Source organism: Vipera ursinii, assembly GCF_947247035.1.
Source record: "Vipera ursinii genome assembly, chromosome: 1".
Taxonomy (NCBI): Eukaryota; Metazoa; Chordata; class Lepidosauria; order Squamata; family Viperidae; genus Vipera; species Vipera ursinii.
Window position 1 is genome coordinate 5,353,293 of NC_139512.1, and position 26,310 is coordinate 5,379,602.

Genomic DNA, 26,310 nt, shown 5'->3' on the forward strand with positions numbered 1-26,310 from the left:
TGCCCTAATCAGAGTTAGAATTGTGTCCTGCACTGCATGTGTGTTATTGTTATTATTCAATCAGCAATCAATAATATCTTGCTCAGACTTTCACAGCCTGGATCCCTCTAGAGACGTTAGAACTACAATTCTGTAATTCCCAGTTGGTAAAGCCAATGGGTTGTGATCCCAACTAAAGGGCACAGGTTTGGAGAAAAGGTGAATGATCTATTCTGCAATATGACTCAGCTGTTGTGTTGTAAATTTACTATACAAACTTTGCCATAGTGACACAAGGTTATGGAAATATTTCCTCATGCACCATAGCAATCCCAAACACAGCTGCTAAGTATAAATACTTGGCACAGTAAGTGTTTCAGTTGGGCGAGAGACTGTCGTTGTGGTTATATTTCCCTATTAGATCATTAAGTAAAACATGAACTGTGTTTGGTATGCGTGTCTGTGTTGGCTGGCTGATGCAATTGACCTTGTCTGCATCTGTAGGAACATTTTTTTTTGTTTGTTTGTTTGACGGATGGGGAAATGCTTGCAATTTTTCAGAACGCCTCCTTACACCAAGTACTCGGGCCTACGGCCACGGCTCAGAAGCGCTGGCGGATGACGCAAGCTGCATTTTTGGCATTGTCTGCTTTGTGTGTTTGCAGGCTTTGCGCGAGAGGACGTCTGCGAATAATGGGGAGACGATCACCAGCCTTCCCATCAGTATCCCCCTCAGCACAGTGCAGCCCAATAAACTCCCTGTTAGCATTCCTTTGGCCAGCGTAGTCCTTCCTAGCCGTGTTGAGAAGGTGGTGAGTAAGGGTACTTTGTTTTCTCCCGTGATCTGTGCCGTAAAGCCAACTGTACCATGTTAGAACGAATTTATAGCATTATTTAAGTGTGGTGCAAGGTAATGGAGCATGCTTCCCTCAGCTACTTTATTCATCTATTTTTATTCTGCTTTTAAAAGGGACGTGGTGGCTCAGTGGGTTAGGACGCTGAGCTTGTCGATCAGAAGTTCGGCAGTTTGGCGGGTCGAATCCTGAGTGCCGCGTAGCAGAGTGAGCGCCTGTTACTCGTCCCAGCTTCTGCCAACCTAGCAGTTCGAAAGCACGTAAAAAAAAATGCAAGTAGAAAAACAGGGACCACTCTGGTGGGAAGGTAACAGCGTTCCGTGCGCCTTTGGCATCTAGTCATGCCGGCCACATGACCACGGAAACGTCCTCGGACAAGCTCTGGCTCTTCGGCTTTGAAACGGAGATGAGCACCGGCCCCTAGAGTTAGAGGCAACTAGCACGCATGTGCGGGGGAACCTTTACCTTTACCTTTTATCCTGCTTTTATCATTGGTATAAAATAACTCAAAGTGGCAAATGTACCTAATATTCCTTTCTCCTGTTTTTCCCACAACTATGTTATGTGGTGGGTTGGGCTAAGAGAAAGCAAGTGGCCCAAAGTCACCCAGCCACTCTCATCCCTAACGCAGAACTAGAACCCACAGTCTCCCAGTTTCTAGATTGGTGCCTTAGCCACTAAGACCATATGGTTCTGTTTCTTGCTGTCTCTTAACTGAACTTACTAAACCATTTCTAAAATCATTTTAAATTTTATGCGTGATATCGATTCCTAAGTAATCGCACCTTTTTGCTTTTTTTAAATAACTCTTATAGTCCTCATTTATTCAGTATATCTAATAGCTTTCTATGCATGTGCTAAGAGGAGATTGTTAAATCTGTGTTCAGTCCTTTAAGCTACCTTGAGCAGCTTTTTCCCCCCCTAGCTTCTGGTTTTGTTATTGAGATTGTCAAGCTGTTAAAAAGTAACTATTTGAATAAAGGCTAGTTTAAATATTTGGTAATCAAAATAACCCTGCAGTTGATGTGGATTGTGTAGAACATTATTTTCCCTAGATAAAACAGCTGTAGCTGAATGACTGAGCACAAATTTTGCATATAGGACATTATTCAGTCCTGACCTCAGTGGCTCAGATGTGAGGATAAACAATCCTTTGGTGGCTCTGGATTGCATTTAAAATTTTTCTGGAGACTGAGGGCAGCAGCGCATGGAGCAATGCTTTATAGTGAGCGGACTGCATCACACGTGGGCAGAGCCTGATTTTTCCATGTTTTTCACAGTTTGGTTTTGCTTCTTAAATTATGTCATTGCTATTAAGGCCTGACACTCTAGCACAGGGGTCTTCACACTTGGCCCTTTTATGACTTGTGGACTTCAACTCCCAGAATTCCTCAGCCAGGCACACGTGCCTGGCTGAGGAATTCTGGGAGTTGAAGTCCACAAGTCATAAAAATGTCAGAATCCATTTATATCACATTTCATAAATGTATAGGTAGAACATTGTGCTTATTCTGGGGATTCTGACATCTCTCCGAGCGCGGGGGGGGGGGGAGAGGATGGTTACTTAAGGCGATCTTCAAACAACAGGGAAACGTTTGAACTGGGGGAGGGAGGGGGAGAGACAGATCTGGATCGCATCTTCATTTACAACTGAAAAGGAAAGCAATAACCATAAAAACAAGGAGAGTTCCCTTTCCCACGGAAGGGCCTGACACCTAAGCAAATGATGGGAGCCTGACCAAATGGATGAGGGGAGGGGCTTTATATAGGATTGAAATATAACTTTGTTAGATTCCGTCTTGTATTGCCACAATCGATTCCATCCTAGTAAACATTTTCCTTTTGGACTAAACTGGCATCCAAGAGTTCTTATTTCCTAAGATGTGGATTGAGGTGGTTCCTGACAAAAAGGGCCAAGTGTGAAGACCCCTGGTCTAGCATGTACGTGTGCACAGCCTCACTATGGTGGGAAGCCATGCCATTAGTTTGTGGCCATCACAGTTAGAGGGTCTCTGAGGGCTTTGAAAAGAGACGTGACCACATACAATCCGTGGCTTAGAATGTTAGGTCATGGCTGACGGGCAGAGAATGACTGCTAAGCAGAGTAGACAACTGGGATGGATAAATAATTTGACATCGTTTAAAAGTGCTGCTGTCATCTGCAGAGAGAAATGGTTCTGAACGTAAACTGTATTTTACTTCCTTTCCGACTGCTGCTTACCAGTAGCCCAACCTTAGAGAAGAGCAGTAATTTTACAAAGTACTTGTTTTAAACCAAACTTAATTTTATCACGCTTCCTTTTCCAACCGTCTCCCTTTTTCTCTCTTTCTTCTTTCAGAGAAGCACACCTAGCCCTGTCCATCAGAACCGAGATTCCTTTTCAACACTTGAAAAACAATTTGGTGCTAGTTCTCATCACAGCATTGGCACCGCTGCTGGTAACAAGCCTCTGACCTTGGCTACCTCAGGTGAGCTGCTTCCTTTCCCACCGCTGTTTTCCAACTTACAGTAGGTGTGTTTGGGCATGTTAGCTGCTCAAGAGATTAAAATGCCTGTGCATGCGAAGCAGGTGCGGTGATGCTTAAAAGTTTTGTGAATTTTTCAGTGTTTCTGCGTAAATATGAACGAAACACAGTCTGTTTTTCCACACGTCCTCACATTAGAGCAAGACATCCCAAGTAAACAAATGAATCATAAATGTTCTGCTTGTTCTTTTTTGTTTATTGAGGAATAAATTATTCAAGCTTGGAGCTGGAATCCAACATTTAGGTTCTGACCACGTTAACCAATGTCTCTTGGCTTGAGTCAAAGTCTCTGAGGATTTCAGACAGGTAGCGCTATCAGTCGAAGAATTCATTTCATTGTTTCCTCCTTAATATTTTTCCCATGGAAATGAAAACATCAAAAAGGTGAAAGCAATAGGAAATATTCAGGAGTGTTGGGAATTTGTATCATGGAATCAGAGAGTCTGAAGGGGCAGACAGAGTCTGTTCCTTAATACATGAATTCAAATCCACTTCCACTTATACATAGCTAGTGAAGATGAATCAACCTCTAGTCTTGTTAATTGATTCCAGAGATAAATTGATTCCAGAGCCTTGATGGAGCAGTGGGCTAATGCCTCCTTAAGTAACACCAGCTGCCTGCAATTAGTGCAGGTTCGCATCCCACCAGGCTCAAGGTTGACTCAGCCTTCCATCCTTCCGAGGTAGGTAAAATGAGGACCCAGATTGTTGGGGGCAATTAAGCTGACTTTGTAATAATGCCGCTTGGGGGGGGGTGTCCGAAAGCCCTAATAAGCAGGCATATACATAGAATGAAGGCTATTGCTAAGCACATTGATTTGTGCTTTAGATTGTAAGCCGCCCTGAGTCTTCGGAGAAGGGCGGGATATAAATGAGATAAAAAAAATTGGTAAGAAGATCATTGGCAGTATTTAAAGTAATACCCGTTCACACAAAAGACCTTGCAATATGGTATCCTCTACTGTTTAGTCTTCTCAAATCTAAGCCTTTCTAGTTCCTTTATACTTTTTGGATGTCATGACTTTAGCCCCCTTATTCGCCTCATTGGTTTATTTTGAACCTGTTCCTTTAAGAGAAGTTTGGACTGACTGTTATACTGAAGAAAGGAAAGACGTATTATCCCTTATTCCAGAATTCAGGATTTGGGCTACTGAATTTATTAAACTGCAGGAAGACTGATTCCATTCGAATGTTAGCTTTGCTCTAAGAAAAAGAACAGTTTGAAAGTAAGAAGCAGTTACCCAGAGATATGTTTGGTTTTTCTTGACTGGATATCTTCAGGTGGAGGCTACATAACTATTTATTGGGGATTTTTAAAATTGGATTTTTACATTGAGCAAGAGATTGGACTTAGTAGTCTGTTTTGACTCTATGTTTTGAAACATGGATGAGGGCAGGAAGAACCAAATGACAAAGGTAGGGGGGATCAGTTGATCCACTTTGCCTCTTTTTCATTGTAAATAGTGTGAAGAAAGCTATTTCTCCAGGATTTAGCCTCTGGTGAACTCTAATGCCAGGAATATCTGTAAAGAACCTCTGTGGAAGATCTTAATTTACAGAGCAGCACATATGCATTTATTTTATTTATTCAATTTTTATGCCACCCAACCTCCCCTATGACGCATGTTTCTAAGTTTTTCACTTGCATAGTTGAACTGTTTTTAATTTACATAGTTTTAAATTGTTAGCTGCTTTTCTATATATCTACGATTTGTCAGCTGTCCAAAGTTATCGGAGAGATGGGCAGAATATATTAACGGGATTCCTCTCATATCTGATTTTCTTCATTCCACATTACACAGGTTTTTCTTACATGTCCGGCTCTGCACCAGTCGGTGGGACTGTTCCAAATAGCCCCGGCCCATTGAACCCGGCTGCTGACAGTGCAGCTATAGAGGAGGTATCCAGTTCGGGAAGCTTGTTCAACTCCACAGGGTCTCGAAGCTCTACTCCACAGCATCCCTCCTTGCTTACATCGTCTTCACGGAATTCTGGGCAAAACTCGCCTGCACAGCAGCATTCCGCAAGCCCCAGGTTGAACGGCATCTCCCAGAGCTTGGGAGGGGTACTGCAGTACATAGAGACTCAAAAAATGTTTGCCGAAAACGCCAGAGGAGACCCCCCGTTCGACCCTGCCTTTTCCGACCCTGAGAGCGAGAGCAAACGAAGGATCATCTTCACCATCTCCCCTGCTACGGGGACCCTCAAACATTCTCCCTCAAACAAGCACAGCCCCCTCGCCGCGAGTATCCGGGCAGATTGTGGCCAGGCATACGTGCAAGATGGGAAGAAGCGTGGCCGGAGGAAGCGGTCCTCCACAGGAACGCCGTGCGTGAACTCCGGGGTGTCACCCAAACGCAAATCATTGCCCCCCATGGCTGGGCTCTTTGCTCAGCCTTCTGGATCTCCCCTCAATATCAACTCCATGGTGAGAATCAAGGTTTGAGCTCTGCAGTTTTAAGGCCAGATCATTTTGCCCCCTTAAAATCAGTGAGAGGCCTTAACAGATGACCAGGGGTAAAAAAACTACTTTGAATCCGGATATTAGGTTCTTGACTGATTTGTTTTGTTAACAGAAGATGTCTAGGTTAAATCCCAACATCAGTCAGTCCATTTTTTTTAATGCGAGCAATGATTGCAAAATTATATGAAAACCTAATTAAAAACAATTTTCAAACTTGCATAGGCTGAATCCCTTGGACCTGCCGTTGAAGAGTTCGAACCTGCTTCAGCCCCAGAAGAATGTTTTATCCTGGGAAATAATGCTGAGGTTGACAAACATACAGCCTACTTGGCTTAAAGTAGCTTCCAGTATAATTAGAAACTGTTTCCTGAATGATGGTTAGTAGAATTTTTCATAGGCCAGTGATCTTTTGGAAATTACAGGTAGTCCTTGACTTAAAACAGCGTCACTGAAAAAGTGACTTATGACCGTTATTCACGCTTACAACTGTTTGCGGTCTTCCCGTGGTTCCGGGATAAAAAATTCAGATGCTTGGCAACTGATTCGTGTTTGTGACAATTGCAGTGTCCTGGGAGGGGTCACATGATTTCCTTTTGCAGCCTTCTGACAAGCAAAGTCAGTGGGGAAACCAGGTTCATTTAACAACCGGGTTACTAACTTGGTCAACTGCAGTGACTGAGTTAACAATTATTGTAAGAAAGGTTGTAAAAGTGCTCCCTTCACGCTTGTCTCGGTTAGCAACAGAAAGTTTGGGCTCAGTTTGTGGTCGTAAATTGAGGACTTACCTGTATTTGAATAGCTGGATAAATAGCATGCATACTGTTTTATCATGCGCCAAAGGTAATTGTATAGTTCCCTTTGAGAATCTGTTAATGAGGGAGCTATAAAAAGTTGGGATAGTCCTGTTTTGAACAGCTTCCTTAGTGTTTCTTGTAATCCCATGGATTAATTTCCGCCACCCTAACCGTGGATGAAATTAAGTTGCTTTTCTGTATGTACAGGAAGAGGCAAGGAATAGCGCTCACTTTGTCCCGGAGAGGGAGAGATGTGACAGGTTGGGCTCTTCCTTGAGGTTTTATAATCTAAAATCAAAGGCCTTCTCAGCTGAGTCTGGCTCCTGTGGCACAAGTTCCTAAATCTTGGACAAGTTATTCATCCTATCAAACCCAGCTGGTCTGGCACAGATTTCCCACCCTTCCCTAAAGAATTGTAAACTGCTGCAGCTTGCGTTGTAATGCAGGAGTGGGCAACTATGGCCCCTCAAGACCTGTGAACCTCTGGAAATTGAAGTCCATAGGCCATAAAGGGGCCATAGTTGCCCACCCCTAGTTTAAAGGAAGATTTTGTAGAGGTGGGTAAGAAGCTGATTAGGACTAAAATTACTTCATAGAAACATGGAGTCAGTGAGTTAAAGTTGGGCCAGCCAGCCTATAGCTCATGAGATAATTTTTATTTAGGCCTGAATGCTTATTATAGATATGTGATTGGACAACGGAGTTGACACTTTTCATTCTAGAAAGGAAAAACATGTCCAGAAAAAGATTTGACCTATGAGAGGGATTGAACCACGTTTCAAGGGTTGGGGGTTGCATTTCATCCACCTAAATTTTTGAAGAGCTGCAGGAAGAAACCTGCAGAATCCAGTGGTTTGTTAGGATGACAAAATGAAGTTGTGACACTCTGACCCTGCACATAGAAAAAGTGAGGATCTTGCTTTGCAACGCTTGCTTCATCATGCTGACTACGGAATTCTAGGAATTAAAAAAAAATACTGTTTAACATTACCATCATGCTAATTAATTGTTGGCAAGTCTTTATTCCTGTTTCTCTGTGCGTTTTCCAAAAGACTTTCATATGCAAATTTGGGAGTTTTATATTTCTTGAGTCCCTTTACCCCCATCTGTGTAAATCTGTTACTACATACTAGCACTGTGTATATACAGTAAAAGTTTTGTAACCAATATATGGGTAGTCCTCGATTTATGCTCACAATAGGGACCAGAAAATTTGTCATTAAGTGAGACTGCATTTGTGACCTCTTTTGCCATGATCATTAAGCAAATCACCTGCAGTTGTTAAGCAAAATGTCATGGCACTGCAACTTGCAACCCTCCTGCCAGCTTTCCCATAAAATGTCACTTGTTGGGAGCCCAGATGAGGAGGTTACAAATGGCGATTATGTGGCTGCAGGGATACTGCAGCTATTGGAAATGCAGGCTGGTTGGCAGGAGCCCTGGTGGTGCAGGGGTTAGAATGCGATATTGCAGGCTAATTCACTGTTTGCTGACAGGAATTCGATTCTGACTGGCACAAGGGTTGACTCTGTAAACCGCCTAGAGAGTGCTGTAATACACTATGAAGCGGTATATAAGTCTTAAGTGCTATTGCTATTGTCAAGCACCCGGACTGCAGTTACAGGACTATGGAATGCTATGACGGTTATATACGCGTGAGGGATGCTCGTAAGTCACTTTTTTCAGCACTGTCATAACTTTAAATGGTCACTAAGTGAAGGATCCTAAGTTGAGGACTACTTGTGATAACTTTCTGCCTGTTTCTCTTCCCCAAAGCTGAGCAACGCTGTCTTTAAAAGCAAAATTCCTAGAAACACGGTTAGCTCTGCCTTCCTGTCCCTTGCCTTTTTTTCCCCCCCTCCAATTCTTAAATGTTTTATTTTCCTCTTCCCTCCTCAGGTCAGTAACATTAACCAGCCTTTAGAAATAACAGCCATTTCTTCCCCTGAAAATTCCCTGAAGAATTCTCCTATTCCATACCAGGACAACGATCAGCCCCCTGTGCTGAAAAAGGAGAAGCCCCTAATTCAGACCAATGGCATCCATTACTCCCCGCTAACCTCTGATGAAGAGCAGAGTCTGGAGGACGATCATAACAGCACCAGGTGAGAAGTAGCAGCATACGATCTCAGATCCACAGCACATCCTTCCCCAACATTAAATTGATGCTTAGCTTTGAAAGCATGTTTTAGGTTTCTTTAAAGGTAAAGGTAAAGGTTCCCCCACACATGCGTGCTAGTTGTTTCCGCCTCTAGGGGCCGGTGCTCATCTCCGTTTCAAAGCCGAAGAGCCAGCGCTTGTCCGAGGACGTCTCCGTGGTCATGTGGCTGGCATGACTAGGCGCCAAAGGCGCACGGAACACTGTTACCTTCCCACTGGAGTGGTCCCTATTTCTCTACTTGCATTTTTATGTGCTTTCGAACTGCTAGGTTGGCAGAAGCTGGGACGAGTAACAGGCGCTCACTCTGTTATGCGGCACTCGGGATTCGACCTGCCAAACTGCCGACCTTCTGATCGACAAGCTCAGCGTCCTAACCCACTGAGCCACCGCGTCCCTTTTTAGGTTTCTTTACCATGTAATAATACTGTGCATTTGTAATATATTACATGTGTTAACTTTTGATGTGACTTTTGGATGTATTAAGGTAAAGGTAAAGGTTCCCCCGCACATGCATGCTAGTCGTTTCCAACTCTAGGGGCCGGTGCTCATCTCCGTTTCAAAGCCGAAGAGCCAGCGCTTGTCTGAGGACGTCTCCATGGTCATGTGGCCGGCATGACTAGACGCCAAAGGCGCACGGAACTTCCCCCTTATGTCTCCTTATTAAAATCACACCCTAGTGATGATTGCAGTCCTGTAAGGACTGACTTAAGTTTTCAACATTTACAGACAGTCCTTGATTTACAACCAGTCGCTTAATGACTATTTGAAATTATCTCCCCAGAACCACTTACAACCCGTTTTCAAAGTTACATACACCTAGTGGTCCTATGATTGCATTTTGTGCACTTGGCAACTGACTCACTTTTGTATCTGTTTGCCTGTAGACGTTTTGGCCACTTTCCAGGATTTACTTCCAGTTTCTATCAAAAAATGCTCAGTGGAAAAGCAGATTCTCTTAACAACCCTTGTGTTCACTTAACAACCACTGTGGTCACTAAAGATCATTGTTGTTGTTAGTTGCAAATTCGTGTCCGACCCATCACGACCCCATGGATAACGTTCCTCCAGGCCTTCCTGTCCTCTACCATCTTCTGGAGTCCATTTAAGCTCACGCCTACTGCTTCAGTGACTCCATGCAGCCACCTCATTCTCTGTCGTCCCCTTCTTCTCTTGCCCTCAACCTTTCTCAGCATTAGGCTCTTCTCCAGTGAGTCTTTCCTTCTCATTAGGTGGCCAAAGTATTTGAATTTCAGCTTCAGGATCTGGCCTTTTAAAGAGCAGTCAGGGTTGATCTTCTCTAGGACTGACCAGTTTGATCGCCTTGCAGTCCAAGGGACTCGCAGGAGTCTTCTCCAGCACCATAGTTCAAAGGCCTCAATTCTCCAGCACCACAGTTCAAAGGCTTCAATTCTTTGGCGCTCAGCCTTTTTTATGGTCCAGCTTTCACTGCCATACATTGCAACTGGGAAGACCATAGCCTTGACTATACGCACTTTTGTTGACAGGGTGATGTTTCTGCTTTTAGCGTGCTGTCTAGATTTGCCATGGCTTTCCTCCCCAGGAGCAAGCGTCTTTTAATTTCTTGGCTACAGTCCCCATCTGCAGTGATCTTGGAGCCCAGGAAAATAAAATCTGTCACTACCTCCATTTCTTCCCCATCTATTTGCCAGGAATTGAGAGGGCCGGATGCCATGATCTTGGTTTTCTTAATCATGGTGTCCTCTTAATGATTGCCACAAAAAATGTCAAAAAAAATAATCAGGTCTTGCCACATGATGCCTTGCCTTGCAACCTCAATGACTGATGATTGTAATTCTGGGTTCAATTACTATCATAATGTAATGGCCTTTCTAATAATATTTAACCTATCGTCATTCTTAATTATTGTCTGATTTTTCTCTCAGTAAGGGGAGAAAAGAACACATTAGAAGCCATAAACAAACAGTAGTGTGTTAAATGAAATTCCTGAAAGGCACAAAGGGCTTAGGGGAAAATCCCTGGCTTCACAGCAAAGAAGACTGATGAATGCAGTGTTTAGTTTTTTTATTCTAAAACTAAACTAATCCATAGTCCCGGAATCTCAAACTCAGATGACTCTGAGGGCTTCCCTATTTAGCTTGCTTGAAATGTCTCGAAGAGCATCCAGGATGCTACAGTTCAACCCTGAGCTGCAAATATTTCCCTTCTTTTGGTAGTTTGCTGGGATCGCTGTCACCATGATGTAATGCCTCATCACGCTTTACAACTGCATCACTGTGCAATGCAAATTTCGTTCCCAAGTACCATAGTAACCTGAGGATTACCTGTAATTATTGGTCCCCCAACCTAATATTTTGTAGCACGCTGTTTTGAGGCAATAACTGCCATCGGGTGCTTTCTGAAGCTCCAGTGGCAGTGGTTTTTTTTTCCCTTTTCTTCCTTTATATTTATGGACTCCCCAACTCCAGTTGTCCTAGATGAGGAAACTCCCAACCGTGAGTTTGGGTTCTTTCCATGGATGTTGCATTGGATTCAGATCAGGGCTCATAGCAGGCCATTTCAGAACAGTTTAATATTAGATTTTCAACCATTTTGGGGTTCTCTTAGCTGTTTGTTTTGTGCCATTATCCTGCTGGAGGACCCGTGAGGTGCTTTCTAACACGTCTGTCTATTAATCAAATAATCCTCTTTTTCCTTCCTAGAATCGAGAGAAAAATTGCAACCATATCACTGGAAAGCAAATCTCCACAGAAGCCGCTGGAAAATAGTAAGTTTATAGACCAGCGAGTGGGCATTTGATAAGACAAAAGGGATTGATCAGGACTACTTGTGGTGATCTACTTCCCATAAGGCCTTTCTGGCACCGAAATGGTTCAGGAAAGGAAGGAGCCACAAATTGTGGGCCTTCTTTGTAGCCCAGCTTCCCATTTTTCCCTCAGCTTGAGTCTGGTAGGGAGGTTAGTTACGCTGACAGTTATGCTTTTTTGTTTTGTCCTGTTGCTGTAGATTTAGCACAGATGTAGGGTTTCTGTAAAAATAAAAAACTAAAAAGAACTGCAAGACATGTACCAGCGTTACGTAATTCACCTGACGCAAAATGTGTGAATTCACTCTGAAGTGTTTTAAAAATAAATAAATAGGTGAGCATCTAAGTTCAGCTAGTGACGGAAATACTATTTCAAAAGATGTGATGATGATGGCTACTGGCCCGCAGTTTTAATTTAATTTAATTTAATTTAATTTAAGTTCATGGCTGAGTTCAGATAACTTGTGCTCTGTTCTAAGGCAGTCTTATCTCTTGTGGTATGAATCTGGGTGACTATTTTTAGAAGCCACAGTGCTGGACTAAATGGATTTGGATCCAAGCAAGATGGGCTGCATTTCTCTAGTTGTGATGAATGCAGAAGTTACTCTCCTTCCATTACGAGTCCTCACACAGTAGACGATTTAGTTGCCTCTGTATGGCAGTTCCTGGCTGCAGAATTCTGGCAGACAGTCTAGTTACCAGCTGCCTTTTCTCCTTGGGATCAAGAAAGCTAACTCTGTTTAAAAAGAGGTTCCTCCTTTAATTTTGTTACTCTGCCAAAAAGGAAACCACGTTCTCTTGAACTGACACCTACATTTTTCTGTCTTTGCAGGCATCAGCTCAGCTGGGAGAAAGCAGGCTACTGAAAGCATGAACAGCAGCAAGTGGAAATCAACCTTTTCTCCAATTTCTGACATCAATCTTTCGAAAACGGCAGACAGTCCTTTGCAAGCGTCGGCGTCATCCCTGAATCAGAACACCCTCTTTGCCTTCAGACAATCCTCTGATGACAACCTGGCAGGTGACAGGGCCGGCACGCATGTGAGGAAACACACAACTGCATCTGATGGGCTTGCCCAAAATACCATGAATGGATTTGCTTACAACGGCGGGCTGTCAGCAGATGTCGGTTTACATAGCTTTACTGATGGTGCTTCCCTTTCTCACAAAACTGCTGACGTGGTGACGGCTCTGGGGAGCTCCTCGATGGGTTTCCTGATACAAAGGAACAAAGAGGCTGGAGTCCCTGAGACAAATCCATTCTTGGGCAAGAGGCAGCTAGAAGGCCTTGGTGGTGGGAAAGGGGAAGATTTAAACTGGTCAGGGCTGAAAGGCAAAGAGGCCAACGAACTGAGTGTCCGTCTGGGAGGCTCTTCAGACAAGGCTTCGGTGCTAAACAACAAATTCGGCAAAGGACGGGAACGAGATGTGGAGTTCAAGAATGGCCACAACCTGTTCATTGCTGCTGCTGCTGCTGCTGCTGCTGCTGTCCCCTCTGGTGGCCTTCTCAATGGCAAAAGCCTCTCTGCAGCCAACTCTGGCAAGTCGTCCAGCATGGCCTCCTCTACTCAGACCCACCACCCTTTCTTGAACTCCTTAACCCCTGGCACGCAGTTTCCCCTTGGCCCCATGGTAACAAACTCCTCGGTACTGCAGTCCTTATTTAATTCGATGCCAGCTGCCAGCCTAGTGCATGTATCATCAGCTGCCACCCGCCTGACCAACTCACACACGATGGGGAACTTCTCTCCTGGGATGACAGGTGGAACAGTTGGAGGTAAGCTAAACTTCATTCGTGGCACGCTGTGGCCAAAAGGAACACACTGTCGGGTGCAAGGAAGCAAGAATGACATGATGAACTGTTCGAAGTAGTTTCTTTATTGCTGTTCGCCCACTGACTGGAATCTTGTCAGACTAAAGCACACGCTGCAGAATTATCTGACAAATCCTATGAAGGTTAGAGTGGATCTTTCTGCATACCAGGGACTCAAGGCTGGTTTGTCTTGTTAGTTCCTTGGGAAGGAGCCCCTCCATTCTGAATTCAGCGGCAGATTCCACCGCCCTTCCTGGTATTTCATACCCACCCACCCCGCCCCATCCTAATGGCAGATGTTTTTAATCGTTTTCCATCTGGGTTTATCTCCTGAGGAATCCCTGTGAATCCCTGTCACGCAGCCAAATTTCTAGAGCATCTTTTAATTGGTTCTGTGAGAATTTCTATGAGCTGGGATGAGGAGAGGCTCGGAACATTTTTGCAGCATTATATTTTAGCCTTTTCTGTGAACTCGGGCATCTGAGAATCTCAGGGAATCTCATTCCCCCCCCCTCCAAGCGTGCCTGCGTGTACCTTGAGAATGGGCCTAGAATGAATGGTAGCTTTTCAGACGATTCCGACTACTTAGGGTCCATGCGTTGATCTCCACTGGGGCTTCTGTTGGGGTATTGAGTTCAGCCACGGAGTTCCCCCTCGGTGCTTCTAGAGTGCGAGCAAGGAAGAGGTAAGTGCGTCTCTCTTCTGCTAGGTTGTTGTTTTTTCAACTGCCACTGCCCATCGCCTGCTGCTGTTTTCATGCTGCATTATTGCTTGCCTGCCTGCTTTTGTTTTGCTTCTCTTGCTGTGAGCTGTATAAAATCCATCTGCTGAGGGTTTTTTTCTCTCCTGTTTGCAGGTATTTTTAACCATGTGGTGCCTTCTGCCTCCTCCTCTTCCTCCTCCGCTCCCTCCCCCTCCACTTCCTCTTTTTCATCCTCCACCTCCTCTCTCCATTTTGGCAACGGTGCTGTGTCCAGCTGTACCCTCTTGAGCTTAAATCCTCTGCAGGTCGCCGCCAGCTCCCCATCCTTCCATGTGTCCCCCAACCCAGCGCCCTCTAACGATGCCCAGCACCTCACCCGCCCCCCAGCACGTACCGCTCTCCGGTCCCCTCCTCCTCCTCCTCCTCCTCTTCCTAATGTTTCATTGCCACCACCTCCTCCCCTCCTCACTTCTAACTCTGAGCCTGTCCTCCTACAGAGTTTGTCATCTCTGCCAGTTTCAGAGTCTTTCTTGCCGCCATCTTCCACTGCTAACTCCGCTTTGTCTATTAAACTAGCTTCTCTTCAGCACAAAACCTCCCGCCCCTCCTTCACCGTCCACCACCCACCTCTGCCCCGCTTGGCGCTGGCCCAAGCCGCGCCTGGGATCCCACAGTCCAACACAGCTGGCACGCCTGCTATGTGGGTCACCCTTGGCATGCAGTCTCCTTATGCTTCACATCTCTCGGGAGTTAAGCCGCGATAACGAGCTAGGCTTAGCTTTTAAGCACTGGTGCTCTGTAAGGTAAGGCTGGTGTGGGTTGCCCTGGGTAAGGCAAGGGTGGTCAACAGGAGATTGGTGCTCTGACATGCTAAGACAGGGGTCCTCAACCATGGCAACTAAGACTTGTGGACTTCAGCTCCCAGAATTCCTTCACCCTCCAAAGCACACAACGCTCCTCCAACGATATGACTACTCCCCTGAGCATGCCTTCTGTTTGGTTTTTAAATGGAAATTATGCAGACGTATCCTGTAAGTCTTCATAGAGGTTTTGGGCTGTCAAAGGCTTAGGTCGAGGGGAAAGATGTGGTTGAGGAGTTTCTCAGTGCCAGGAAAAGGGTGAGTGTGTGTGAAAAGGAAGGTAAGGATGAAGACCGCAAGAAGGAAAGAAAAGATACAAGCAGCAAAGAACAAGGAAATAAGAGACTTTCAACAGCAGAAAAGATAACAGGAGGACAAAGAACATTCTCAGGATCTGCTTGACAAGTCGATGGCAGCTATGCCCTTTGCCCAGTTTTGGTTTTGATCACCAGTTGTGCCCATTCCTGGACTGGGAGACCCTCTTTCCATCACTCATGCCTTGGTTATCTTGTGTGTAGATTATTGCTGTGCATTCTACATTGGGCTGCCCTTGAAGACCACATAGAACAAGGCTTTTCAACCTTTTCACCCATTGTACCACTTTTAGGATATGGCAGCAACCGACTACCACCAGTCACCTAGCAAGGTGTCAAAAACTTGATGACCCCCCCAAAAAACCCCCAAAAGGAAAAAAAGTGATGAAGTACAGGTAGTCCTCAACTTACAACAGTTCGCTTAATGACTGTTCAACGTTACAATGGCACTGAAAAAAGTGCCCCCCAAGCCACGGCCGAGCAAGACACCTGCCTGCCCGACGGCGCTCTTCCTCCTGTCCGAGGTTTTCACTGTTGTGAGCATTTTTGTTGAGGATTTGCAATGGGTGGGTGAGTGAATGGGTGTTTGGTTTTCATTCCCCACGTCTACTGGGTGGTTTGCAGCAGGTTTTGGTCAATTCACATGACCCTGGGACACCGTGACCGTCATAAATATGAATCAGTTGCCAAGCATCTGAATGTAAATCACAAGACCCTGGAGATGCTGCAACATTCCAGCTGATTAGTGCTTCTTCTGGGCTCAGAAGTGCCAGGATCAGTGCCGAGCTCCAGCTGGAGCCTGGCGCTGATCCTGGCACTTCCATTGAGCTCTGACAGCCCTGCAGCTCCAGCCATCTCTCGCTCAGGCTTGTGCGGTGCTGCCGCCAGTTCAGCTCATTCCCCTCCCCAGCTACCACTTTTCTAGGATGGTCGCGTACCACCTGCCAGGTGCCAATGTACCACAGGTGGTACCTGTACCACTGGTTGAAAAGCCCTGACATAGAAGTTTCGGTTGATCCAGAAAGTAACAATGTGAGCCGCTACAGGCAGGTCTTATTATATCTGTATAGCACTGATTACTACTAAGCTTTTGGGGAACAATTCTGGTGCTTGTTATTATGTACAAATACCTACATGGCATGGGGCCTAGCTGTATACGAGACCAAACATTTGGACAGGGTGAAACTCAGTATTCTGTGGTCTGGGCGGTTAGAGCACAGGAAGTTATTCTTTAGATGTGGGCATTTTGTAGTTTATTTCTTAATTGTTTCACTGGGTGAGCCACACAGAGTTACGGCAAGTAAGAGAGGCAGCTTCGAAATTTTATCAGCCAATCTCACTATATCTTCTCCCTATTCTGTGTAATCAGGGATCAGACACAGATGCAGGTGCTAAAACAGAGTTGGTGTGCTCAGGATCTCATTGATTAAACTGTTATCTAGCAGACCCAAGAAGCACGTTTTCTCTGTTTCAGCACCTGTCCTTTGGGCACCCGCTCTCCACCCCCCCAAGAGATTCAAACTGCCCTTATTCTGCCTGCCTTTTAAAGAGCCTTTAAAAAAACTCGTCTCAAGCTTAGAACTAGGATGGTTATTGAGCCTTTTTAGTCAGGTGTGGTACAGGCAATAGCAAGAGCACTTATAAACTGCTCCACAGTGCTTTACAGCCCTCTCTAAGCAGTTTACAGAGTCAGCCTATTGCCCCCAATAATCTGGGTCCTCATTTTACCGACCTCAGAAGGATGGAAGGCTGAGTCAACCTTGAGCCGGCCAGGATCGAATTTTTGGCAGTCGGCAGAGTTGGCCTGCAATACCGCATTCTAACCATCGCGCCACCACTGGAAGAGGGTTGCATTGTTCCCTGGGTGACTATAATTCTTTTTTTTTTTTAATTTAAATTTGTCAACCGTTTCAGAAGCGGGCACCTCTAGAAATGAGTTTTATAATTAAGAATTGTCCTGGCCCAAAGTAGGTGAGGCAAAGAGAAAGGAAAGAAGCTGCATCAGACCTGTGTACCTCTATGCCAGGGTTCTTCAAACGTGGCCCTTTTATGACTTGTGGACTTCAACTCCCAGAATTCCTCAGCCAGGCACGCTGTCTGAGGAATTCTGGGAGTTGTAGTCCACAAAAGTCATAAAAGGGCCACGTTTGAAGAAGACCGTTGATCTATGCTATGAAATACACAAGCTGGATTCATACAGTATAATAAGCCAAAGAAAAGCAATCAATATTATGGCTTAGTGTTATATTTTAATAGGCCTCTGACGGCATGAGTGAATTCCAAGCTTGATTCAATCTAATATACCCTTATACTGGAGCAGAATGCCAGGTCCATCAGTCCAAACTACATAGGCTGGGAGTGGAGACAGATGATTCAGCAGAAGGAGGATTTATCTCTTAATTTTTGGGATTACCTAACTATTGGGCTTGCTTAACTATGATTGTTGAATAATCATTTGACTAGGTTCACACAGTGTATTAAGTCAGGCCTGGAGTTAGGATGCTTGGGAAGCCCCTGTCATTTCCCCCCCCCCCCGAATGTTAGTTATGTCATGTTTCTTTAATTCTTTAATTCATTTATTTATGATTTGGTTGAATTTAGGAGCTGCCCAACTCCAGTTGAATCATGTGTGGTTTTAAATGTGGCAAGCCTCCCAGACTCTATTTGCAGTTGGGCGGCCTCAATATCCAATAAATAAATAGATAGATGAAAAACATTGTGCAACTTCATTATATAGTAACCAATGAGCTTTAACTGGGGATGTTTTGTAAATTCTAATACAAATTTTATTTAGCCCAGATCAGGAATTCTTTGAGGTTTATTCAGCTTGTTGGAGGTAGGCAGGGAGCCTTTTTTGTTACAAGTATTGTTAAGTCGTTGGAAGCAGTCGGTCAGCAGGAAGTCATCATAAATTTGCTCTTCATTCCCATCAACCTTCTGCATGTCGACAGTGCAAAAACTGGAGAAAGTTCTAAGGCCATCTTGTTTGCTTGCTGAGAACTTTATTTTAGACCTCTCTCACCCTGTTGTTTGGCAGTCTGGAAAGAATTACCGTATTTATCGGCGTATAACACGCACTTTTTCTTCCTGAAAATAGGGGGCAAATGATGTGTGCGTGTTATACGCCGATATAATGTTAATGACCCATAGTTATTTATTTGAAATTTAAGTTTTTTTCCTGAAATTTCCTTTTTAAAATGAGGTGCGTGTTATACGCCGGTGCGTGTTATACGCCGATAAATACGGGTACTTAATGAAAAAAAAAGTCATTGTTAACCTTTGGGGCTCTTGTTTAAAAATGCCTACCTAAAGTTCAATTTTGCCCTTCCCTTTCTTTCCTTCCTTCCTTCCTTCCTTCCTTCCTTCCTCTTTTGCAGGTAACTAGGACTTCTACCTCAACCTGATGTGACCTATGCAAGGACAACATGGACCAACTTCTCTCAGCTCCCACTGAAGGTGCTTGCCTCTATGGCTTAAGGGTTATTCCCCCACCCAACTTCTCTTTTACTACTGGACTCCAACCTAAGTCATAAACATAAAACCAGAGGAAAGAAAATGCTACTGTGAATCTTTAAGTTAAAATATATATATATATATATATATATATATTCAGACTGCAGAAGAAAATGCTTAGAAACAGCTTCCAGTTTGTACTGTCGATAGAGTAGATATTTATATATTTTTAAATGTTTAAAACACAGGCGCCCCTTGACGACATTTTTGTTCCACCTAAAGTTGTAGAACTGAAAGGAAAAAAAAAGAAAGGAAAAAAAGAGGAAGGGAACTTTTAACAACAAAACCATCATTTTCTCTGAAATAAAAAGACTGGCGCATCAGCAGAGATGTAACAGAGCTTCTCTTGGTGCTATTGACATCTGACAAAATGTGCCTCTCCAGTTCTGAACTCGTGGTGCTTTTTTTTTTTTTAAATTTTTGGCCTGGTGGGGATGATCGACATGAAATTTTGCGATTTCTGTATATCACCTGGCTTCTTTTATTCCTCCTGCTACCATTGGACACATGCCAACTGGCTAGTTTTTATATTGAAATCAAGAAAGCAATGGATGTGGGAGATGGGAGGGGGGGATAGCTCTTTTGAAAACTTTATTTTTTAATGATTCCGACATTGATGTAATTTATATTGCAAGCCACGATCAGCTGTCTCTCTCCCTCCCTCCCTCCCTTCCTTTAGCCTCTCCTGGTGGAATTCAGCTGTGGTGCTCATGTTGGGCTCTCCACCAGTGTTCAGACATGCAGTGGTTGTTTGGAAGGGGGTACTCTGCCTTAATTGTGTGAAAGCCAAAGGGTCGCGTTAAACATTTTGAGGGGCTGAGTCACTGACGAAAAGAAATTGTATCTTTTATGAATATGGATGGTTATGAACATGATCCTTGCCATTCCAGGTGGTTGGTTTACTTTGGGCAATCAAGTATCAGAATCAGGTTGTTGACTTGTCAAGTCTCAATAGTTGCCATGAAGGCTGACTCTGTGAAGCTGTGAGTAGACTAGCCCTCTGCCTTTGTTTCCCAGATTGTGTTTTTTTGTTTTGTTTGTCTTGTGTGAAGGCCTTCCAGGATCATTAGATCCCAGCCCTCATCAGTCCCAGCTGGCTGATGGTCAAGGATGATGGGATTTGCCATCATCTGGAGGGCCATGGGTTCTTGACCAGTAATTAGGAACATTTTCTCTCTTTCTCCCTCTTAGTTTAGGGGTTTTGGCATTGCATCTTCATATTGTTTGAAGATTAATTGGTAAGAAAGGAAGATCCAACCAGCTAATTTTGACTTTTACACCTTCCCCTTGGGAATACCTGGTGAGCTTATGTATTTGCAGATCTCTAGGAACTTATCTAGGAGCCAGATAGGAAGAGAATATTCCTATCTAGCTTTATCTTCTCTGTAACCAAGTCCTTTGTTCAGAGGGAGTTGCCTCCGTTTTGTAAAGGCACAGGTGGTCCTTTGATGTTGGTCTGACTGTTTCTCTGTCAAACTTGAGAAGTCAAGGCAGCTGAATCTTGCGTCAAGAGTGGGCTGTCCTTCAGGTTCCTCTGCTGAGTTGATTCATTTGAAGTACAGTGTATTTTTTTAATTAGCAAGATTTTAATACTTGACTGAGAAGCAGCTTTGGGTTTTGTTTTATCAAATTGAATACCTGCTGAATACCCTATATATAATGAAGCTTTTAATATTATTTACTTTCACATTAGAGGAAACAGACCACAACACTCAAAGTTAATTTTTATTATTACGCTGAGTATATTTTTTAAGGAAAAAAAAATAAAATCTGTGATTTGGGAGTTACCAGTTTACAGAGGAAAATATAAGGCACACAGTTTGGGAAAAGCAACAAATATTTTATAGAAAATGACAGTGACTTCTCATTTATTTTTGTATCAGACTGTTCATAGTAAAATAGGAAGAGGGATATAAAGTCTGGTTTAATTTTTTCCAAGCATGTAAAAGCAAGTGTGAAAGGAAAGGAAAAGTTTGGTGTAAACCTTGGAACAGAAAGGAGCAAGAATCACGAGTAGAAATACAAGTTGCATCAAGGGTTAGGGTTAAAAACATGTCAGTGTTCCCATTCAGTGAGACCCAGTTGATCATATTAAAAAAAAAACCAATACCTTTTTCAACTTTTGAAAATACCTGCATGCAGGCTTAAAGCTCTGGATAAATCTACAGTAATTCCATTTTTGCCTTTTTTGGTTCCCCAGTGCATATCCTTCTGGCTATTTTAGACTACTACTTCTCTTAATCTCAGCAAGCCTCACCAAAGTTGAATGAAATTGTGAGAACAGGTGAAGGAAATCAGGCTGGGTGGGGAACAATGCTTTAGAAAGAAAGATGAGCTTTTCTGATAATGATGATACTTAAAAACACCCCAGGCTTTGCATAATTTCTGCATTTGTTCCCTTTGAGCCGAAAGAGGAGGGGGGATAAGGAAAAAAAATGGCCAAACACAGTTTCCTTTGAGAATAGAAAGGTTTTTACACCAGTTGCGTAGCTTGGGACAGAAGGCTTTGAGACACTTTGCAACCTGGAACAAACTCCACAAACAGTTCTGTATATTTGAGATTCCAGGGTGATGAATCACCTTGGATTCAGCTGACTTCTCTTCCCCCCCCCCCAAGGGATACCATTTGAGAGGGGATGCTTTGTTGGTTAAGAAATCTTTCCAATAAGCTTTGCCTTCTCTGTAGAAAAACCTGTGCCTCTCTGGAAAAATCATAGTGTTGAGCTTGTTGGCAGGCCCAAGATGGTCCACCAGGATCTAGGCATCTGAGTTTCTAAGTGAGAGGAAGTTTCATGCATTTTTCATAGAATGTGGCTTCTTTATGGGTGCTTTTCTTCCTTCTTAATGTGAATGAAGAGCTAGCTTGACCCTAGACCAGTGTTTCCCAACCTTAGCCATTTTAAGATGTGTGGACTTCAACTCCCAGAATATCCCCAGCCAAACTTCTGGGAAGTCCACACATTTTAAAGGTTGGGGAAATACCGACACAAGACTTTAAACTCAGCAGAAGTGGAGCAAGACTTCTTTTAGAAAACCTGGATCTTGTATTAATTCTTTTAAAAGTCTGTGGAGATTCTCAGTCATCCATGTCATATTTGTCTCAAAAGGCAACCGGACTTTGTTTTTCCTTGAAGACATTTCGCTTGTCATCCAAAAAGCTTCTTCAGTTCTCATCCAGAACTGAAGAAGCTTCTTGGAGGAGAAGCGAAACGTCTTCAAGGAAAAAAAAACAAAGTCCAGTTGCATTTTGAAAAAGTACCTTTGGGACAATTCTTCTAAAAGAAAAATAACCTGCATCCAAGTTTTTCATACATGTGGAGTTATCAGAGCTTATACCAGGGGTCTTCAAACTTGGCCCTTTTTTGACTTTGTGGACTACAACTCCCAGAATTCCTCAGCCCGGCACGCTGGCTGAGGAATTCTGGGAGTTGTAGTCCACAAAGTCAAAAAAGGGCCAAGTTTGAAGAAGACCCCTGATCTATGCTATGAAATACACAAGCTGGATTCATACAGTATAATAAGCCAAAGAAAAGCAATCAATATTATGGCTTGGTGTTATATTTTAATAGGCCTCTGACGGCATGAGTGAATTCCAAGCTTGATTCAGTCTAATATACGCTGGCTGAGGAATTGTGGAAGTTGAAGTCCACAAGTCATAAAAGGGCCAACTTTGAAGACCCCTGGCTTATACCCTGAAATCTGCTCGCTCTTAGATTCTCGTCTGATATTGGTGGAGAGAAAGGAAGGTGAGGAAGCTGCCTATTATTTGTTAAGGACTTCTTTTGAGGAAATAATCCCCGGTTTTCTTCATGATAGTGCAAAAATCTCTCTCTCTCTCTCTCTCTCTCTCTCTCTCTCTCTCTCTCTCTCTCTCTCTCTCTCTCTCTCTCTCTCTCTCATGATCTTGCTAGAATAATTCTGCATTGTCATTTCTCAGTTTTTCACTTTGTTTGAAAGGAATTCATTTTTAGGGTTTTGCGCAGCCTCCTTCACAGTCTCTCATCTTCCATTAGGAATTGGGTATTTTTGTTCTGTATTGGCAGATTTCACTCCAAATGCAGACACTGAGCTGCAAATTGGCATCTAGAGAAAAGGAAGAACATGAGCCAAAAGTGTCTGCAGAGCATTCTCTGTCTCTTAAGCTCTTTTTTCATGCTTTGTGCTACTTAAAAGTGTGTTGGGAACTCCCGTGAGCTAGCTTTTGCATTCTACAGCTGTCCTGTAATTGGTTTCAAATCTGTCCTGAAACAAGTGGGTGTATCAGCTTCTACTTTCTATTTGTTACCCTATATAGGGTATATGAAGAACTGTCAATATACACAGAGGATAACCCGCAGATATATAAATTGTATTAGGTCCCCCAGCCCCTGTGTTCGACAGCTTCAGACATTCTTTAAAAGTTGGCAATTTAATATGATATACTTCTCTGAGTGGAAATAGCACAGACATAATTGCGGGAAGGCTATTTTTCCTAGCTTGCCCCGAGGGAAAGGAAGATGATTAGGAAATGATGATGTATTTTGAGTCCCTAGATTTTAAGGCACAGGAACATGGAGTTCCAGTGTTTGTCCATCTCAGCAACGTGTTAACTTTAAGATGTGTGGACTTCAAGGCCGGCTGGGCAATTCTGGGAGTTGAAGTCCACATGTCTTAAAGTTGCTGAATTTGAGAAACATTGCACAAGAGGGCTGTTGTGTTCTGGCTGGGTATAAAGGAGAGGAAAGGATTTTTCATACTCTTCATTTAAGAGTTACAGTATAACTTGAAGCATGTATGGCACATTCACCTGCATTCTTTAAAACCTTCCTCAATTCTCTCTGGTGGCTGCAAGGGCAAGCTCTGGGGTGTGTGTGAGTGTGTGTGTGTGTGCATGGCGGCATCTTGTTTGTTGTTGTTTTTCTATTTTTTGTCCCCTATCGAAATCCCCAGTTTTGTTGTTCTATTGCCGTCCCCTGAAAAGTTTAAATAAGGGGCCATGGATTAGGAACCTCTTCAGAATATATTTGAGCTACAGAATAAGACAGCATATGGTTATTTTTTTTAAAAAAATGGGTGTGCTGATCTAAATACATGTTCAGTGAAGTTGATTTTACTAGAGCACCTATTACATAATTAGTTGGCTGTTTGTCTTTGGAAGAGCAAGATTCCAGAAGAGGGGGCTATGAAGCTATCTTCCCCAAGCAGTCTGCCTTATTACACGATGAGCATTGAATTTCTTGTTGGTGCTGTTCAGGTGTAAGAAATGCATAATGCAAGAAGTTGGATTCATGAAGCCTAACTGTTGTGAAGTGTTCTCCAGCTACATGGCTGAGCACTTGATTATCTCACTATTTCTGAGGCTGAGAGAAATCTCTATGGTGCTCCAATCAGTTCTTTGCACTACTGGGTATCGGGAAATAACACTCGTACACTTTTCGACATGGAGTTTGTCCTGGCTGAGAAGAAAATCAATGGCTAAGAACTCTTTGGAAAGTTTCTGGGTCAGCTGGGATGTTTAAGTGGAGTGAGCTAGTCACAATGCCTCATAGGCACTTCAGTGCTTGCTGAGTTTTGTGGGTATTATTACTGCATGTCTCCAATCTCAGCTGCATGCTGGATGCAGCTAAAGAAGGAAACCAGATCTTACCTGTTAAGTATTTTTCAGCCTATAAATGCACAGAAAATTAAACTTTTCAGCTGATTAGAAAATCACTGCCTGTATTTCCCGCAATTACATTTTCAGGAGAACAAGCGCAAACATTCAACCTAACCCCATTTCAACATTTGTTATGGTGCTATTAATCTGGGTGCTTTCTCAGACCAGCCTGGGATCTGTCTTATCCATGTTTCTTCTTAGTTTCTTCCAAGCACAGGTACAGCTGATTTGTCACTGTTATAATCTTGTGTGTCATTTGTTCTAGTGTAAGCTTCTCGTCCTGGATTGATTAATGAAATGTGGCTTTATCAGTGCTGAGTGTCTTGATGGCACCCCTTTCATCTGTGTACTGGGAAGCGTGCAGTCTTGAGATATAACCATTTCATGTCTTTTGCTTCCCTTCGTCTGCCTTTAAATATCTTGACTTATCTTGCGTCTTCTCTTTGGCCTGATATGTAAGCATTTTTTTAAAAAAAAAAATTATGCTCAAGAGCCCCAAATCAGTGAATGAAATAATTGTCTACAATTGGATGAAATTGGAGGTTTTGGGGGTGGGGGAATGTTGTGTAAATTCATGTGTGCTATCACAGCAGCAAAAATCAGAGAAACTTGCATCCGAGGGACATAATTGTTTGAAAGTAAGAGAACTGAGGGGAGGGCACGTATTCTCCCGAGATTTATTATATATGCAGGGACCTAGAGATGATGAAACAGACTTTCACTGAGGAATCCGATCTGGTCTTTTTGATGCAGGAGGTTAAACATGAAGGTTTCATCCCCAAAGTTTCTAAATTAGCTTGTACGGATCCTTAATATTCCGGGAGATCTTTTAAAAATCTGCCTAAAGTTCACAAGAGTTGCAGTTTATAATATCCAGTAATAATTTGGGGATATGAGGAGAGTAAACTCAGTTTATGGGGGGACTCTCTGGATTCCAGGGTGGCAGCCTTTTCAAATGCCTGGTTCAAGCTGAAGTGGTCCCCTGTGCAAATTTTAGGAACTTAATGAGGGGGATTTGCATATTGTTTAATTTATTTTCTCCCATATGCTTCTGTCCTACCCCCTGCCCCCACCCCCACATAGGTCATGCTGCAGGTATTCAAAGATTATTACCCTTGCTAATTTTTTTAACTTTCTGAGATTTTCTTTTCTTTTTTTTTAAAAAAAAGAGGAAAAAAAAGATGGGTAAGACAAGTCTAGTCTGGTGACTTGTGTCAGCATTTTGCATTTTTGAGCCTTTTGGATATATTCTCTGCAGAATGGAACGGAACTCTGTGTTGGAGTTGAAGGGGAACTTCAGTCAGTAATGGAAATTGCTGCTGCTCAGGAATTCATTTGTAAAATAGTAAAAAAAATATATAAAATCCATTTGTAAATGGATTGAAGAGAGTATCCATTTTCTTAAAAGGTGGCAATATGGGATGTTTTTTTTCCTAGGGTCTAGGAATCGATTTGTATACATTTAGCCCATGAACATGACATTTATTTAAAAATCAAATTTTCCGCTGTGGTAGGACTACATAGGTCTGAGCTGCAAAGAACCAGATGACGGCAAAGATGCAGAAATCTCCTTGCTGCCTTCTAGTGGCTGTCCAGAGCCTTGCAGTCCAGATCAGATAATCCTAGTCCACTGTATCTTTGTCTTGTCTTGTTTTTTAAACTTTGCTCCTTAAGTTTTATCTGCCATTCTTCCATAAAAGTCACATGAAAAATTCTGGCATGTGTATATATGTATGTAATAATAAGCTTATCTACTATATATTTTCCATTCTTCTGATCTTTCCAATTCTGGAATTTCCATTCTAAACTTCTTTGAATCTTCCCACGCTTCACTTTGATTTGTAAATGAAAGAAAATGGCTTTGAAGTTTGTCTTTATATTAAAAATGTATGTATTTTAATACACTGTA

At 43.1% G+C, this 26,310-nt stretch overlaps 1 protein-coding gene across 3 annotated transcripts in view; it reads left to right on the forward strand.

The window, feature by feature from the left end:
- DOT1L (DOT1 like histone lysine methyltransferase) overlaps nucleotides 1-26,310 on the forward strand; it is a 92,012-nt gene extending 65,702 nt beyond the window's left edge. The window contains exons 22-29 of one of the 3 annotated variants that reach the window (XM_083376878.1): nucleotides 645-791; nucleotides 3,173-3,302; nucleotides 5,162-5,787; nucleotides 8,517-8,722; nucleotides 11,460-11,524; nucleotides 12,396-13,340; nucleotides 14,233-14,882; nucleotides 18,631-26,310. In XM_083376878.1, coding sequence (XP_083233004.1) covers nucleotides 645-791; nucleotides 3,173-3,302; nucleotides 5,162-5,787; nucleotides 8,517-8,722; nucleotides 11,460-11,524; nucleotides 12,396-13,340; nucleotides 14,233-14,843 — 2,730 coding nt within the window. In that variant the 3' untranslated portion in view covers nucleotides 14,844-14,882; nucleotides 18,631-26,310. Of the gene's footprint in view, nucleotides 1-644; nucleotides 792-3,172; nucleotides 3,303-5,161; nucleotides 5,788-8,516; nucleotides 8,723-11,459; nucleotides 11,525-12,395; nucleotides 13,341-14,232; nucleotides 14,883-16,990; nucleotides 17,118-18,630 lie in introns of all 3 variants that reach the window. The other 2 variants (XM_083376879.1, XM_083376880.1) reach the window with 2 other exon arrangements.